The 19,354-nt window shown below is 37.8% G+C and overlaps 3 protein-coding genes across 3 annotated transcripts; all 3 read right to left on the reverse strand.

Annotated features, from left to right (window-relative positions):
• Positions 1–358: 358 nt before the first annotated feature.
• LOC131995308 (pickpocket protein 19-like) lies at positions 359–1,156 on the reverse strand. Its single transcript, XM_059363871.1, has one exon. It carries the CDS (start codon positions 1,154–1,156, stop codon positions 359–361), a length of 798 nt encoding a protein of 265 aa, XP_059219854.1.
• Positions 1,157–5,961: 4,805 nt separating this feature from the next.
• Positions 5,962–6,708, reverse strand: LOC106080565 (pickpocket protein 19-like). Its single transcript, XM_013241983.2, has one exon. The coding sequence runs from the start codon at positions 6,706–6,708 to the stop codon at positions 5,962–5,964; it is 747 nt and encodes a 248-aa protein (XP_013097437.2).
• Positions 6,709–7,083: 375 nt separating this feature from the next.
• Positions 7,084–17,555, reverse strand: LOC106080566 (pickpocket protein 19). The gene is made up of 7 exons (XM_059363885.1): positions 16,830–17,555; positions 12,314–12,436; positions 12,095–12,247; positions 11,903–12,035; positions 11,586–11,721; positions 10,726–11,004; positions 7,084–7,225 (listed from the first exon to the last, which is right to left on the reverse strand). Exons 1-7 carry the CDS (start codon positions 17,553–17,555, stop codon positions 7,084–7,086), a joined length of 1,692 nt encoding a protein of 563 aa, XP_059219868.1.
• Between the last annotated feature and the right edge of the window lie 1,799 nt (positions 17,556–19,354).

A 19,354-nucleotide genomic window follows, 5' to 3' on the forward strand; every position in this document is an offset into this window, starting at 1 on the left:
GCTATATATAAATCTGGGAAAACCATACATATGGGAGCTATATCTAAATCTGAACCGATTTTTACCAAAATCAATAGAGTTAGTCCTTGCACCACAAAAGTGTGCAAAATTTCGTAATGATTGGACATCAAATACGACCTGCTCTTTGCTAACAAAAATTCATGAACTCACAGACGGACAGACGGACGGACGGACATGGCTAAATCGAATCAGATAGTGATTCTGAGTCGATCGGTATACTTATCAATGGATCTAACTCTTCTCCTTCTTAGCGTTGCAAACAAATGCACAAACTTATAATACCATGTACCACAGTGGTGGTGTAGGATATAAATGTGAATGACAATGTGATAAGGTATTAAACAAACTGCAATAACTTGAAATATTTAGAATATTGTGAGACTTTCACCAAACCAATTACCTGTTTTATCTTAGACTCATCCGATATCAACGAATTAAAGACCAAACATATACCCCGTTCAGTGCGCTCGGTAACAAATATTCTGCAGCAATCCATATGAGTGCTATCGTAAATACACCAATCAAAAATTTCATCGCACCGCAATGACATATAATGGGCCAAGTCATAGAGGATGATATTCTCTATAGACCTGGGAATATTTCCATAGCGCAGCAACAATTCTATGGCACTTAGTCCAGTAAAGGTGAGGCGTTCCATAACGGCAAGTAAGTCATAGAAAATTTTAATCATCTCTTCGCTAGGATTTTGACGGAGGTATTTCTCCTCAGCCGATTTGTGACGCATCCAATTAATGTGATTAAAGGGACAAACGGCTACGGCTGGGTATGCTATGTGATAAATGGGCTTCTGTGATGACTCTACCACTGTCACAAGTATTTCTTCTTGATGGCGGCCTGTTAATCTCCAATACATGACAAAGCAACCGACAAAAGCTCCAACTACAATTAAAAGCCAAAATAGTCGCACCATCAAATGGTTATTAGAATCGATGGCATGATTGGCCCCATGAAGACTGCTGCCACAGAATTTCCATAAACTATGAAGAATCTTTATTTGCTTTTTCTTTGCTGGTGGCCTTCCTTTAAACCTCAACAGACCTGAAGGATGTTGAAAGTTGGTGTTTTTAAAATAGGCGAAATCGTTTGGATATAACACAACCGTTGCGTTCTCCATGTTATTGCAAACAATATTGATAACTCAATTGAAGAGGTTGGTTATGGACACAAGTTCCTGGCAATAAGTCATCTAATAATTGGGGAGCAGGGCGAAGAAAGTGAAATGTGCATCAAGTGTAACTAGGTTAATTGCTGTTTGAATGTAGCAGACATCAAAAAAAGTTTTAAACTTGGATAAATAGCAGTTTGCGTTTACTTTATTCAGGCACATGTCTGTAGCTATTCCAAAAAAGGTCATTTCATTTGGGTTTTAGTAAATCAGATTTGGAAATAAAGCAAATAGTGAGAAAATAGATTTATTTCGTTTTTTTTGTTCATAAATAAATATTTGAAGTCAAACAATGGGATTATGGAGGCCACCGAAGCGCAGAACTCCTGGGTTCGAATCCTGGCGAGGCCATCAGAAAATTTTCAGCGCTGGTTTTCCCCTCCTAAAGCTGGCAACATTTGTGAGGTACTAAGCCATGTAAAAACTTCTCTTCAAAGTGGTGTCGCACTGCGGCACGCCGTTCGGACTCGGCTATAAAAACAAGGCCCTTTATCATTGAGCATATATCTTAAATCAGACTGCACTCATTGATATGTGAAAAGTTTGCCCCTGTTCCTTAGTGCAATGTTCATTGGCAAAATTTGCAATTAGTAGTGGGATTGAATTAATTTTTTTTTTGCCATTTCTAGACCATAACATCCAATAAAATAAAATTCTGAGATTATCTTGGTATTCGGTTAACGCTAACGTTTAATCAAATGAAGCTATTCTCTCGAAATATCACAGTGTTGAATTTGGTATTTAAAATGGAGATTAATTTAAGGAAGAGTCTAAGCTTGATGAAAATTAAGAAACATTTATTTTATTATCAAAAAATTAAGAATATACAAAATTCGAAAAAATCGGTTTGGATTCAGATATATCACCCATAATTATTTTTCACCCAATACATAATTTTTATGTAATAGTTATAGTTTTGGTACGATCTTTATAAATTTGGAATGAGAAATTAGAAGTTTACATGTCTACAAAAATTCTTCAACATCGGATCAGATTTAGTTATAGGCTGGGACTCAGAGCAGAGCGCAGAGGAGCGTGTAGTGTAGCGGAGCACGCCTAATTTTGACAGAGAAGCGTGAGCGACATCTTAAGAACCCGGAGTGGTTTTTGAAACCGCTACGCTCCGAAAACATGATAAAAAACTTTTCAATACTTATTTTTATACTTTCCACCGTTTGTTATTCATAGAAAGATTAATCTCAAGAGACTCAAGAAAGTGTATTCTTGATCGTTCCAACAATTTAAGTCGATTTAGACAAGTTCATTTAGTCTGTCTCTCGAAAGCATGAGAACTTTCAAAGGAGTTTAGCTTGGCACTTGAAATATTGCACAAACACTTCCTTTTAGTGTAGGTAGATCGGGATTCTAAATGTGTCATATCGGTCCAAGTTTTGATAAAGCTGCCATATAAACCCAGCTCAGATCTTGACTTTTGAGCTTCTGGAATGCGCTATTCTTACACGATTGTTGAAATTTCTAATAAATGTGGGGCGCCCCGGTAGCCGAGTTGGTAGCGTGCTTGGATTACCAGTGCAGGGGTCGTGGGTTCGATTTGCGCCAGAAGCCTTGGTCTGTCGCTACAGTGGTATCTCAATGGACTTAAAATTGTCTAAATGAGCCTGTAACGTACTGCCACTCCTACCTAACCTAACAAATGTGCCAAGTATGGTCCAAATTGGTTCATAGCGCTATATAGCTCTCATATTAACCGATGGCCCAAATTGAAAGGTCGTCTTTAAGTCAAAGCAAGTAAAAACCTGCTGGATCGCATTTTTCAGTTCTTTGCACAGTTTCTCGTTATGTTTAAGAACTAAAATCCGATGATCGCTTTTTATGGGAATAATAAAACGTTATAGACGGAGGCAGACCATATTTGGTGTCTATGTTGGATGTTATAGAAGAAATTATTATGCAAAACTTTGGCCAAATCCGATCAGAATTGCGCCCTCTAGTGGCTCAAGAATTACAATCGAGAGATCGGTTTATAAGGGAGCTATATCAGGTTATTGGACGATACAGACTATACTTGACAAGGTCATAAAAGAAACCGATATAGAAAATTTCATCTAAATCATATAAGAATTTCGCCTTCTAGGGGCTTAAGAAGTACAATCGGGAGATCGGTATACAGGGGGGATTTATAAAGATATACAGGCCTGTTCCGATTTTCAAAAACGCAAAACGAAAAAAAAAAATAGTTTTGCCTATATTTTCTAAGTTTTCTTCTTTTATGGTTTGATATCACTTAACGTTTCTCGTGATATATACAATAGAAATTTAATTATAGTATGCATTCCAACATAGATATGGCATGTTTTACGAAATTTAAGGTAAACAAAATCTTTCGTTTTCAAGAAAACACATAATTGGAGTAGATCAAGAAAACATATAATTGGAGTAGAATATTGAAAGATGTTGCAAACTTAATGCCAAACTAAATATAACACTTTTCTAATTTCGGTGGGTATAAGAAGCATATTTATAAACAAATAGTCAATATAAATATAAAGGAGCGGGAGCGGAACGAAAAAATAATCCCGAACGGAGTTAAAAAATGTTTGCCCGAGCGGAGCAGTGTGGAAAAAAATGTACTTGCTCCGGATCCCTGGTTATAGGTCGTATATAAATATTTTAAATTTTCAAGTTTTTTTGCCTGTTAGGGCGAGATCATTAAATCTTAAAATTTTTGTTTGTTTCTCTTTCGAGACGAGCTGAATGATCGAAGATGCAAATAGAAAAGGAAAGCCAAAGGTAGCAACACGCACCAACCACTATGGGACGCGTTACGTCTTTGGTTAGAAGACTTTTCAACCATATTAGGTGTGATGGCTTCAAGGGCCGTGCGTTGGTATGTTGTATTTAAATCGTGTTAATTGCGAAAACGCATCTATGATACAATTACCATATTAACCAAGCTTATTTTTGTATAATGGCAGACATTCTGTCTGTGGTAAATTACACTTTCTTCCGTACCACACATGATTTTGTGCATCTGTTGGAAGTTGTATTGATGGCTTCGAACGCTAAGACAACGGCATTGGCTCTCGCCGTTGCTCCGTGGTCCCAGGTTCGAATCCTGGCCGGGCTCTGTCGAACTTCAAATATTTTATCTAATCGTAAATTTTATAACTGTATACATTTTCTTCCCTCGAAAATGATTTCGATTTTGTTTTTTAAGGACATCGATAGAGAACATTGCATTACGCCTCTTCTCCAAATATCGAAGATTTACCAAGAAAAAAATAATTTGTAAGCACCACTTGAGGTCTGTTTACAATTTTTCGTGGCCGCGATTCGTCGTTTACCTCAAAATTGCACATTAACATAGTGTGAAATACAGTCTCTATAACGACCTTTCCTATAATTGAGCACATATTTCTTTCAGACATTTTCACCTATTTTAATCTCTCTACAACGAACTTCTCTACAACCAATATATCTCTGTTAAGAATTGTTTTCAAACCTCAAGTTGAATTTCTCACACAAACTACTCTCTCTACAACGAATTTTTTGGCAAACTATTTTTTGTTGAAGTTCACACCAATAACCAGCGAAACAAAACGCAACTCATTCAATGTTGAGCATTAATAAACTTGCGGACAGCCTCAAAATAAAGGGTGATTTTTTTGAGGTTAGGATTTTCATGCATTAGTATTTGACAGATCACGTGGGATTTCAGACATGGTGTCTAAGAGAAAGATGCTCAGTATGCTTTGACATTTCATCATGAATAGACTTACTAACGAGCAACGCTTGCAAATCATTGAATTTTATTACCAAAATCAGTGTTCGGTTCGAAATGTGTTCATTCACCGTAACGTTGCGTCCAACAGCATCTTTGAAAAAATACGGTCCAATGATTCCACCAGCGTACAAACCACAGCAAACAGTGCATTTTTCGGGATGCATGGGCAGTTCTTGAACGGCTTCTGGTTGCTCTTCACTCCAAATGCGGCAATTTTGCTTATTTACGTAGCCATTCAACCAGAAATGAGCCTCATCGCTGAACGGTGAATGAACACATTTCGAACCGAACACTGATTTTGGTAATAAAATTCAATGATTTGCAAGCGTTGCTCGTTAGTAAGTCTATTCATGATGAAATGTCAAAGCATACTGAGCATCTTTCTCTTTGACACCATGTCTGAAATCCCACGTGATCTGTCAAATACTAATGCATGAAAATCCTAACCTCAAAAAAATCACCCTATAGAAGTTGTTGTAAAAAAAAATTACATTTGCATCAAAGGCCTGAGCAAGACTATTTATTTCTGCTTCAAGACACGTTAACAATCATAGAGTATTTAATTAACTGAAGTCTTCGTTTAAAAATACAACACTATATGAGACAATTGAGAACTGAGTAAAGCAGACAACAAGACACCAAGACAACGAGATGAGTGAATGCAAAAAAATGAGCCCTTCAGCAAAAAGAATGAGAAGTGATTAGAAATCATTTGTGAGTTTCTTCATGATGAAATGGCAGAGTATACAAAACACTTTCACAGATAATGTTTCGACCCAATTATCAAGCAATACTGCCACCCCGAAAAACTAAACTCATAAAAAATAACAGTTTATAATTTGTGGGACAATATAAATACTTTGATAGATATTTAGAGCTATTACACGAATTGATATAATAAATATACACCTGTTCTTTGGCGGTGGTTTTTAAAAAATCTACATTATATGATAAAGTCTTAAACAAATTAAAATAATTTCAAATCAATGTAAGACCGTAAGATATTCATTTAACCAATTACCTGTTTTATCTTAGACTCATCAGATATCAGCGAATTGAAGACCAAACATATACCCCTTTCAGTGCGTTCGTGGATAAATACTTTGCAGCAATCCAATTGAGTCTCATCATAAACACACCAAACAAAAATTTCATCACATCGAAATGCCATATGAAGGGCCAAGTCATAGAGTATAATATTTTCCAAAGACTTGGGTACAAATGCATTACGCAGTAACAATTCCACACCATCGAGTGTTATAAAAGTCAAGCGTTCCATAGCGGCTAGTAAGTCATGGAAAATTTTAATGATCTGTTCGGTAGGATTTTGCGGAAGAAATTTTTCTTCAGCCGATTTGTTACGCATCCAGTTAATGTGATTGAAGGGACAAATGGCTACGGCAGGGAATTCTATATCATGAATAGGTTTCCGAGCTGACTCTACAACCGTCATAAGTGTTTCCTCTTGATGGCGGCCTGTTAACTTCCAATACATGACAAAGCAACCGACAAAAGCTCCAACGACAATTAATAGCCAAAATAGTCGGACCAATAAACGATTGTTAGAATCGATGGCTCGATTGGCTCCATGAAGACTGCTGCCACAGAATTTCAATAAACTTTGAAGAATCTTTATTTGCCTAGTGTTGGCTGGTGGCTTAACTTTAAATCTCAGTAGACCGGAAGGATGTTGAAAGTTGGTGTTTTTAAAATACGCGAAGTCGTTTGGATACAACACAACCGTTGCGTCCTCCATGTTTTTGGCAACAACACTGATAACTCAAGTAAAGTCATTGTATGGGGACATAAGTTCCTACCCAATAAGTCACTTAATTTTTGGGGTATAGGCTGAAGGAACTAGAATATGCACCAGACGTATTTACGTAGGTAAATTGTTATTTGAGTGTAGCAGACTTCAAATAAAGTTTCCAACTTTGATAAACAAAAGTTAATTGATTTACTTTATTCCGGGAAAATAGTTATAGCTATTCAAAAGAGGTTGGTTCAATTTTGGTTGAGAGGTGACGCACTGCGGCATGCCGCACAGTGGTCAATTTGGATTTTGTTGAATTGGAAAATGAACTTGCAACTTTTATAGCCTACACAGCCACTGTAGTACAGGGCATTATAACTAAGTGTATTTATTTGTAACACCCAGGTAGGTGATTATTGGATTCTCTGGCGGGTACTCGGTTATCTTCTGTTCGCGGATTAATTCGGTGCTTGCTGTTTTTTTATAGCCTACACAGCCACTGTAGTACAGGGCATTATAACTAAGTGTATTTATTTGTAACACCCAGGTAGGTGATTATTGAATTCTCTGGCGGGTACTCGGTTATCTTCTGTTCGTGGCTTAATTCGGTGCTCGCATTTGGATGGTGACTCAGTAAGCTCCGGCACCATCCGACTTTTGCCTTTCCTTATTGTTTTTAAATTTTAAATGTGCCGGATTTCTCGAGAGCTACTCGAGCGGGCCAAGAATATTGGTTCTCTGGCGGTTGAGGTTTTGACGGGTACTCGGTTATCTTCTGTTCATGGACTAATTCGGGGCTCACATTTGCCTAAGGCTTGTGCCTTAGTAAGCTCCGGCACCGTCCGACTTTTGATTTCGGGAGGGGAGCAATGAAAGATATATATGGGAACTATATCTCAATCTGAACCGATTCAAACCGAAATCAAATGGGATAGTCCTTGAACCAAACAATTGACTTGTGCAAAATTTTACGACAGTCGGACAACAATTGCGACCTGTACCTTGATTACAGGAATACATGCACAGACAGACAGACGGACATAGTTAAATCGAATCAGAAAGTGATTCTAAGCCAATCGAAATACTTATCAATTGGTCTAGCTCTTCTCCTTCTTTGTGTTGCAAACAAATGCACAAATTTATAATAACCTGTACCACAGTGGTATACAAAAAAGTCAAAACACATTAAGTTTAGTCGGGCCGAACTTTTGATACCCACCACCTCGGGTATATTTATTAACCACATTTTAACGAAAGCCGGTAAAAATGTAACATTTATAGACCCGTTACAACTATGTCGAACTATGTTCCAAAATACGGTAAAATCGGGTAATGGGATCCAGCCCGTTTATCGAGAGGTATATATGGCCGCTTCATCTAGATACACACCTACACCCAGAAAAATTAGTCGGCTATTATCAGCAAACACTGATCTGCTGATATAAAATTAAAAATTTTAAACTTTTGAATAAATCCATTCAAAATTTTTTAACTTCTAAACAACAATTGAGGCATTTGCTATATATTATTAAAAAAACAAGTGAAAACGTGGTCGGGCCGAACTTTGAATACCCACCACCTCGGGTATATATGTAGACCAACTTTCGTCAAAATCCGGTGAAAAAGCATAATTTATGACCCCATAGCAGCTTTATCGAAATATGGTCCGATTTGGACCACATTTGACAAGGATATTGAGTGGTCTAATAAGTAGAAGTCATTGCTCAATTTTGTAGAACAAAATATTGTTTTTTTTTGGTAGCCATAACCAAATATAGACCGATATGAACCATATACGACAGGGATGTCGAAAAGCCTAACATAAGTCACTGTGTCAAATTTCACCGAAATCGGATTATAAATATCCCTTTTATGGGGCCAAGACTTTAAACCGAGGGATGGCAGCTATATCAAAATCTGGACCGATCTGGGTCAAGTTAAAGGAGAATGTTGAAGGGCCTATCGCAACTCACTGCTCCAAATTTCGAAAAAATCGGGCAATAAATGCGCCTTTATGACCCAAGACCTTAAATCGAGAAATCGGTCTATATGGCTGCTATATCCAAATCTGGACCGATCTGAGCCAAATTTAAAAATAATATTGAAGGGCCTAACACAACACCCTGTCCCAAATTTCGGCTAAATCGGACAATAAATGCGCCTTTTTTGGTCCCAAGACCTTAAATAGAGAGATCGGTCTATATGGCAGCAAATAGAAGAAAGCTGTCAAAGGGCCTAACACAACTCACTGTCCCAAATGTTGGCGAAATCGGACAATAAATGCGCCTTTTATGGACCTAAGACCTTAAATCGAGAGATTGGTCTGTATGACAGCTATATCCAAATCTGAACCGATCTGCGCCATATTGCAGAAAGATATCGAGGGGCCTAACACAACTCATTGTCCCAAATTTCGGTGACATCGGACAATAAATGCGCCTTTTATGGGCCCAAAACCATTAATCGAGGAATCGTACTATATGGCAGATATATCCAAATCTGCACCGATCTAGGCCAAATTGAAGAAAGATGTTGAGTGGCCTAACACAACTCACTGTCCCAAATTTCAGCAAAATCGGATTATAAATGTGGCCTTAGACTCCAAATCGGCGAATCGGTCTATATGGGGGCTACATCAAGATATTGTCCGATATAGCCCATTTTCTAGCTTAAACTGCTTATGAACAAAAACTAATCTGTGCAAAGTTTCAGCTCAATATCTCTATTTTTAAAGACTGTAGCATGATTTCAACAGACAGACGGACGGACCCGATCGTCTTAGATTTCTTCACTGATCAAGAATATATATACTTTATAGGTTCGGACATGGATATTTCGATGTGTTGCAAACGGAATGACAAAGTGAATATACCCCCATCCTTCAGTGGCGGGTTCAAAAAATTGTAAAATTAAAAAACAAAATGGAATATACGAAGATTTTGAAATATGAACGACATTTTTGAGCTCTTTTAACTTTTTTGAATTTTAAAACAGCAGAAAATGTATGCTTCAATTTTTCAGCAGATTTTCTGCTGTTTTAGCAAACATTTTTGATGTTTTTACAAACAAATTTCTATGAGTGCATGTTATTCATATCTGGTACGGATGTCAAAAGGCTTAACAAAAGCAACTGTGCCAAATTGTAGAAAAATCTGGTATTCGAACATAACTTGCTTATGGTAAAACTAGTAAAAGCATGCTAAGTTCGACCGGGCCGAATCTTATATATCCTCCACCTCCACATTAATACCACCTCCACGTCAAACCAGCAAAAATTAAAGCTTCTAGGAACCGAACAAGGTTTCACGTGAGACCGGGAGCTATATCAGGTTACAGACTGATTCGGACAATACTTAGCATAGTTGTTGGAAGTCTTAACAGAAAACAAAATGCAAAATTTCAGCCAAATCGGGCAAAATTGCGGCTTCCAGGAGCACAAGAAATCTAATCGGCAGATCGGTTTATATGGGACCTATATCTAAATCTGAAACGATATGGTCCAGTTATCATCAATATTAAGTATCTATGCAAATTTTCAAGCGGCTAGCTTTACGCTTTCGACCGCTATCGTGATTTCGACAGACATGGACGGACATGGCTAGATCGACTCAGCACGTCGAGACGATCAAGAATATATATACTATATGGGGTCTTTGACCAATATTTCCAGGTGTTACCAACGGAATGACTAGTTTATTATACCCCCATCCTATGGTGGTGGGTATAAAAATCTGGTCGTTTGAATTCGCAACACTTTGTAACAGCTGCCCTGTTTATAACAGAGCTATACCCAAACTTGAACCGATTTCAATTTCAGTAGGAAAGTGATTCTGGTTCGATACTATCAATGATACTATCTCCCTTTCTATCTGGATGTTACAAACAAATGCACTAAGTTAAAATACCCTGTACCACAAATGTAGTATAAGGCATGAAAATTTTATTAACAACACACCATAAATTTCGAATTAATTTATTGTATTAAAGCTATTTCTGGGTCAAGTACTTAAATGCGATTACTCTTTTATAGTTTGTAGGGAGCGAATATTTTCAACACGATTCAGTTGACGTGTCTTCCTCCACTTGTTTATTAACCAACGAATTGCAAATCTAACCATGGCGTAGACAATTTCCGCAAAACTTAACATTGAGGCTCCCAAACATAGACCTAAAACACCACCAAAATATGCCCATAAATCCATATTGGTGAACTCCAGGCGCGCTTCATATTTCGTCAGAGTATTCTTGGTATAGTAGATGTGAGCAATTATCTCTGGTACCGATTTATTTATATAGCCACTGAAAAATGGAAAAATGGAGTTTGAAAAATTCAAAGTATTTATAAAGTTAATAAAAATTGAAATCTCTATAAAATTAAACTTTTTAAGAGATGAAAAATCAGTTTCAGACTATGGAATCGGCTGCATTTGGCAGAACGTAAATTAAGCAAAACTACTCTGGTTTGTAACGGGCGATTTCTCCTTCAAATGTTTTGGCCAGCGGATGGTGTCCAAGGATGGTTTACCAAGTTGTTTATCGCTTCTACTCGGGAATGTTGTCCAAGACTGTCCAAAACTCAGCTTGATCTTAATGTTCTCTTTTGTAACGTGGAATTGAATCGGCTGCTTTTGGCAGAACGTAGATTAAGCAATACTACTCAGGTTTATAATGGGTGATTAAGTCCTTCAAATGTTTGGGACAGCGGATGATGTCCAAGAATTGTTTACCAAGTTGTTTATCGCTTCTACTTGGGAATATTGTCCAAGACTATCCAAAACTCAACTTGATCTTAATCCAAACTCACATCTCTGATATCGAGATTCAGTTACCTGATTCTTGGGTCTTGAGAATCAAAATAGTTTAAATCATTGAGAGTTTACCTGGGAAAACCTTGAGCATTGACTGCAACCAAAAATACAACGCTCAAACAGTCGTCCACGCAATCGCATTCCATACCTCGCCTGGTATCGTTTATATACAAATCCTGTTGGGGTGCTTTCAAGTAGTTGAAGACATCTTTAAATTTAAAAAAAAAATTATAATAAATGTTTTATTTTTGAAGAAGCTTCATGCTACCTCTATGCCTATATAGACATCCCAAATCAGAGACTCTGCACTCTCTTAACGGGAAATTACCTAAAGGGCACAAAAAGTTATTTTTTCGATATGTCGTAGCAATACAATATTTGGTGCTTACGAATTTTGTGGAAAAATATGGGCATAGAACAGTTGCAGTGTTTCATCACATATCTATGCTGGCATTGGGCTAGACAATTCAATTTGTTGTAAGGCAGACCATCGATTCGCTCATATTTATCGGATTTTTCATCCTAAGCATTAAAAATGTCTCATGTTATTAAAGAAACCCAAGAGATTCGAAACAGCTTACCGAGAATAAACATTTTCGTTGTTCCGGACTCACAGCGCGGGCATTTGACGAAGTTTCCGTCATAATCGGTGTTACCCTTATATCATTGTGATTAAATGGATAAAGAATGTGGTATAAGGTTTCACCCCATTCATAGGCTTCCTTTATCATCACCTGGATACAAAAAAAAAATCTAATCTTTGTATATTCCCGATTTAAAGATGGGTTGATTGTACTTACACTAAACTTAAAAAGATGAGTGCTATTTGGTCTCATAAGACTTGCATTGTAGCGTAATATAAATGACAAGCTGGATTCTTCACCCGCTCCTCGTACTCTCCAGGGATAAAAAACATCGGTTAACTGGAAAGAGAAAGCCGATTTAAATCAACAAGTTGTAACGCTCCTATTTCGTCTCATGCATAATATGTCTTTGTGCTCACTGTGCTTCAATGGCCACCCTGAATATTGTATGCATCTATACATCTTTAGTTAATTTGGACTACGTACTATCACAACCGTAGCCGTTGTGCTCTTTTCAACTCCCTATCCACTGTGCCTCAGTGGCCGTTCGCAATTATGCCAACCACACAACCATTCATATATAAGGGTGCGAACAGTGTGCACGCTGAAAGCGGAGTCGAGATTGTCAATGCGATAAAGATTGTGAGTGCGAGAAAACTGGTTATATACAAGTAAATACAAATAAGCTTCAGCATAACTTAGTGAACGCCGAGCAGAGCAGAAAGCAAAGCCGATTGAGTGCGAGAAAACAGTTCCAAAGCTTTTTTCGTGCTTGTTTGCATTGTTGATTTTTACTTTTTAGCGTACAGTCGTGTTTTTAAGGTTTAAAAAATAGAACACGTAAAAAGGCGCTAAGCTCGGCCGGGACGAAATTTGGATACCCACCATATCGGGTATATATGTAAAGCACCTTTCGTCAAAATCCGGTGAAAAATGCATACCTTATGTCCCATAGCAGCTTTTGTCGAAATATGTTCCGGTTAGAACCAACAAGTCATTGTTCAATTGTGTATAACAAAATATTGGCCTTTTTAGTAGCTATATCTAAGAATAAACCGATTTAAACCATATACGACAAGGATGTCGAAAAGCCTAACATACGTCACTGTGTCAAATTTCACCGAAATCGGATTATAAATGTGCCTTTTATGGGGCCAAGACTTTAAATCGAGATATCGGTCTATATGGCAGCTATATCCAAATCTGGACCAATTTGGGTATAGTTGCAGAAAAATGTCGAAAAGCCTAACAAACTCACTGTCCCAAATTTCGGCGAAATTGGACAATAAATGCGCCTTTTATGGGCCCAAAACATAAAATAGAGAGATCGGTCTATATGGCAGCTATATCCAAATCTGGACCGATCTGTGCCATATGGTAGGAGTATGTCAAAGGGCTCAACAAAACTCACTGTCCTAAATTTCTGCGAGATCGGACAATAAATTCGCCTTTTATGGGTGCTATATCCAAATTTGGACCGATCTAGGCCAAATTGAAGAAAATACCCATATGAATCAAATTGAAGAAGGATGTCGAAAAGCCTAACATAACTCACTGTTTCAAATCGAAGGATCGATCTATATTGGGGCTTTATCAAGATATAGTCCAATATAGACCATCTTCGAACATAACCTGCTTATGGATAAAAAAAAAGAATCTGTGCTAAGTTTTAGCTCAATACCTCTATTTTTAAAGACTGTAGCGTGATATCAACAGACAGACGGACGGTCATGGCTAGATCGTCTTAGATTTTTGCGCTGATCAAGAATGTATACTTTGTCGGGCCGGAAATGGATATTTCGACGTGTTGCAAACTGAATGACAAAATGAATATATCCCCATCCTTCGGTGGTGGGTATAACAAGTTAGTGCGTGCTAAGTTCGGCCGGGCCTTCCTTCCACCATGGATCGCATTTGTCAAGTTGGAACTGTATCAAGTTATTGTCCGATTCCGACCATAAATGAATTGAATGTTGAAGACCATAGTAAAAGTCATTGGGTAATATTTTAGTCCATTCGGATAAGAATTGCGCCTTGTAGGGGCTCAAGAAGCAAAATCGGGAGATAGGTTTATATGGGAGCTGTATCAAGCTAATGATCGATTCAGATCATATTAGACACGTATGCTGAAGGTCATGAGAGAAGCCGTTGTACAAAATTTCTGCCAAATTGGGTGATAATTGCGCACTCTAGAGGCTCAAGAAGTCAAGACCCCAGATCGGTTTATATGACTGCTATATCAGGTTATAGACCGACTAGAACCATACTTGACACAGTTGTTGGATATCAAAACAAAATACTTTGTGCAAAATTTCATTCAAATCGGATAAGAATTGCGCGATCTAGAGGCTCAAGAAGTCAAGACCCATGATCGGTTATACGGCAGCTATACCAGGTTATGAACCGATTTGATACTTAGCAATGTTATTGGAAATAATACCAAAACACTACTTGCAAAATTTCAGTCAAATAGGACGAAAATTGCGACCTCTAGAAGCTCAAGAATTCAAAACCCAAGATCGGTTTATATGACAGCCGACCTACACTAATAAAAAGTATTTGTGCAAAATTTCAAGTGGATAGCTTTACTCCTTCGAAAGTTAGCGTGCTTTCGACAGACGGACAGACATGGCTAGATCGACTTAAAATGTCATGACGATCAAGAATATATATACTTTATGGGGTCTTACATGCATATTTCGAGGGGTTACAAACAGAATGACGAAATTAGTATACCCCCATTCTATGGTAGAGGGTATAAAAAGTAATAACAATCTAATTTGGGAATTCCGTGCTACTCACAAAATCCTTAATAGTTTTCCATGCCTCGCCCCTAAGTTGATCTGGGATTGTGTTCGCAATGTCTGGGATTGTGTCCCCACCTGAGTACCGATATCTGTTAGACGCGAAAACCGGGCAATGACAAATAAAATGCTCGAACTTCTCATCATCTCTGCCGCATGCCCTACACATGCTGTCACTTGCCGCGCCGATTTTACAAAAGTGAGTCCTATGTGTCCCGTTATGATACTGACCTTTTTCTTACATTCTTTCAGTTAAAGCATCGTCTTCTCACGACCCGCATCCCCCATAGGATTTTCACCCTCACCCGATTCGACACCCAAACGATGCGGATTGTGTCATTCTCAGAGATAGCGTTAATCTCCTTTATACACTCCAAGACTGTTCGTGACCTATCGTCCTGGTTGTTATTGCACTGATGGCCAGTTTCTTCGTTTTAACACAACACTACCATTCCGTGATCGCTCGGAACTCTGCCTGCGGGATCGTATTATGCTCAATATATTGGGTTGCCCAAAAAGTAATTGGAGATTTTTCATATAGTCGGCGTTGACAAATTTTTTTCACAGCTTGTGACTCTGTAATTGCATTCTTTCTTCTGTCAGTTATCAGCTGTTACTTTTAGCTTGCTTTAGAAAAAAGGTGTAAAAAGAGTATATTTGATTAAAGTTCATTCTAAGTTTTATCAAAAATGCATTTACTTTCTTTTAAAAAATCCGCAATTACTTTTTGGGCAACCCAATAGAACCCAAGGACTGAGACCTGTTTTCTATTGTTAGCAGTAAAGAAAAACGAATCTATTGTGGAACAATTTGCACTTTTAATTCTGTCTGCCCACTTTTATCCGATCGTTTTCATATTAGTGAATTGCAAATTTTGCCCATGAACATTCCACATTCCGATTCAAGTTTTTAGCTCAATGATAAGGGGCCTCCTTTTTATAGCCGAGTCCGAACGGCGTGCTGTAGAGTGACACCTCTTTGGAGAGAAGTTTTACATGGCATAGTACCTCACAAATGTTGCCAGCATTAGGAGGGGAAAACAACCGCTAAAAACTTTTCTGATGGTTTCGCCAGGATTCGAACCCAGGCGTTCAGCGTCATAGCCGGACATGCTAACCTCTGCGCTACGGTGGCCTCATATTAGTAGACATATTTTTTGATATCGGGACGAAGCCTATTCAAACTTGATAAAAATCGGTTCAGATTTGGATATAGCCCCTATATATATATTATCCTCCGATTTTTCAGTAATATGGTAATTTGTAAACAGATTCTTACGAAAATTGGCATAAGAGATTCCCTTATAACTCTTGGCATTACTGGTCAATTTCATCGAAGTCGGTTCAGATTAAAAAAGATATAGCTGCCATATATATAAATCTATTTTTACTTTTAGAGATCTTGGAAGAACTTTTGTGAACGGATTTTCTCAAAATTTTGGAATAGCTTTCTTCTACAATATATTACAAAATATGAGGATTTTGGCCGAAATCGGTCTAGATTTGGATATGGCTTCATATATTGCAATAATGTGTTAATTTGCTAACCGATTCTTAAGAAATTTGGCAGACTTTGGCGACTTTACTTTTACTGCAATATTTTGGTGATTTATTAGCCGATTCTCACGGAATTAGGAACGAATGTTTCTCTTATGAGTCTTCTGATCATTGGCGAATTTCTTAAAAATGTGTCCCGTTTTTACTTTTAGGGTCTTTGTAATCGCATTTATTAAACTCATGTGGTGTAGGATATCAGAAGGTCTGCTTTGCCCTATTTCAGAATTTCCTTACTTGTTTTACTTTCAAAAGAGAAATTTTGCGAATAAATTTAAAACTGAGGTCCAGGGCAAATGGTGTATAAAATTCATAGGTCTTGACGCATCTTTAATTAATTTCTTTCACATTCAGCCTCAATAATATCCTTATTACCTGTTTAATCCTTGACTCCTCCGATAGTAGGGAATTGAAGACCAAACAAACACCCTTCTCTGTGTGTTCCCTTACAAAAATCTTACAGCAGTCCATTTCGGTTTCATCGAACCTGCACGCAGTGAATACCTCATTACAACGGAACGCCATAAATTGCAATAAATCCTGGAGGACGATATTCTGAACCACAGTAGGTGTGGAGATGCGACTTACAAAATTCGCTAGGTTTACTAGCAAGGACAAGTTGACATTATCTAGAGCCACCAAAAGCTCATAGAATGCTTTATGCATCTCTTCTGTGGCATTGTGGGGTAGGAATTTTTCTTCGGCTGCCTTCAAACGTATCCAATTGATGTGATTGAAGGGACAAAGAGCCACCGCAGGAAATGGTATTTCATAAATAGGCAGACGGGGGGTGTCTACGATGGTGACCAAGACTTGGTCGTGGTGACGTTGTGTCAACATGGTATACATGGTGATGCAACCGGCAAAGGCAATAACCAGTACCAAGCACCAAAAAATGCGCACTGACCAGCGGGCTCCTGGCTCCCATATATATTGGATGCCGTGAAAACATTCCTTGCAAATTGATGGATTCTTTTTTGGTAGGTTGGGCTTCCTTTTATGACGTCGACTTTGGGATAAAAATGCACTAAAGATTTGTAATCCTTTGGGGTGTTCAAAATTGGTGTTTTTATAGCGCACCAATTCGTTGGGATAGATCATTGCTCTTGTTTTAACGGAATCTCAACCAAAACTGAGTGAAAACAGTCGATATTGATTATAACTATTGAAAATTATGGTGGTGGTCAAATTATGGCCTTAGAACTTGGCCAAAGTTATGTGTGCGTCAGACTAATAGGCGGTGTTGCCAACTTTTCAATTAAGAACAAATGGAGTAATTCACCACACGTGGAGGTAGTTTTATGGTTGAATTGACAAAACATAGAAAAAAATTCAGTCCAAATCAAAAGAAACTTCCTTTTGAAGGTTTTAATTATATTTCATAGTCAACATAGCTTTCTCTTTTGGAATTCCTTAAGGTCATTTAATGTTACTATACTCTCATTAAAATGTATTTTGTTTTGTGATTCCTTTATCGTGATCTTTGCAACATATTCATGTATCAAAACGAAACAAACTTAAGAAGTTCCTTGGAATTATTTGACATCAACATGCAACACGTCCATGTGCATGCAACACAAAAAAATCTCCACTTTTATTTCAAACTACAGTCCCTTCGGGAGAAGTTTAGGATGTTTTTCATTGAATGAAAAGGACGAGGACGAATGACGAGAGCGGCAACGATGTGTAAAAATGTTGAACATAAAATTGCTTTTTACTTTGCAATGACAAACAATTCCGGCCTCTTTCGTGTAGCCGACGCGGTCCTTTACCAATGCAAGGAGGTGCTGTTTAAAAATTTTAAACTCCCAAAGACCCATGGAATTTATTCAACATTATGGGTGAATATGGCTGAGCCTGCACGTGCTTTGAATGGGGCTTTAATTTTGCATATGCTGTTGTGATTATAATCAAATGGGTGATTATAACGTTGTGAGACGTCTAAATGAGTGATAAAGCGTTGAAGCATAGAAAGCGAATTGGTAATCTTACATTTTACATTTACACCTGACCTGGTAATCAAAGATGACATGTGGAAAGTTGGCCAAATGCATTTAAGATGGTGAGAAATGGTATCTTATTTCCACCATCTAAGGATGGGGGTATATTCACTGCTCCACTCAATGTCCGTGCCGAATTTGGTCCAAATCAAACCATATTTCGATAAAGCTGAACCGAATTTTTATATACCCTCCATCATGGATCGCATTGTCAAATTCTTCGACCGTATACCGTACTTGTAATGGGTGTTAGAAGTCTTAGAAAAGTACCACCTTCAAAATTTCAGGCGAATCGAGTAACAATTCCGCCCTCCAGAGATAAAATGGGGTGATTGGTTTTATATCAGGTTATCAACCGATTTGGATCCTATTTGGTGTTGGAAGTCATATCAAAACGACATATGGAAAATTCCAACTAAATTGGATAAGAATTACGCCGTCCAGAAGCTCAAGATGTCAAATCGGGAGATCTGTTTATATAGTGGCTACATAAGGTTATGGACCACATTTGACACAGTTATTGGAAGTTATATCAAGACGATATGTGGAAAATTCAGCCAAATCTGATAACAATTGCTTCCTCTAGAAGCTCAAGAAGTCAAATTCAGAAGATCGGTTTAAAAGGCAGCTATATCAGGTTATAAAGCATTTCTAACCATTCTTATCAAACTAATTATTGTTAGTTGCTACCAAAACACCACTTGCGAAATTTCAACCAAATTGGATTAGTGCCCTCTAGAAGCTCAAGATGTCAAGACCCAAGATCGGTTTATATAGCAGCTATATCAAAATGGACCGCTTTGGCCCATTTACAATCCCAACCGACCTGCAAGAATGTGTATGCTTTATAGGGTTTTAGACGTATATTTCGAGGTGTTACGAACGGAAATGATCAGGACT

This window comes from Stomoxys calcitrans, chromosome 2, assembly GCF_963082655.1.
Source record: "Stomoxys calcitrans chromosome 2, idStoCalc2.1, whole genome shotgun sequence".
Classification (NCBI taxonomy): domain Eukaryota; kingdom Metazoa; phylum Arthropoda; class Insecta; order Diptera; family Muscidae; genus Stomoxys; species Stomoxys calcitrans.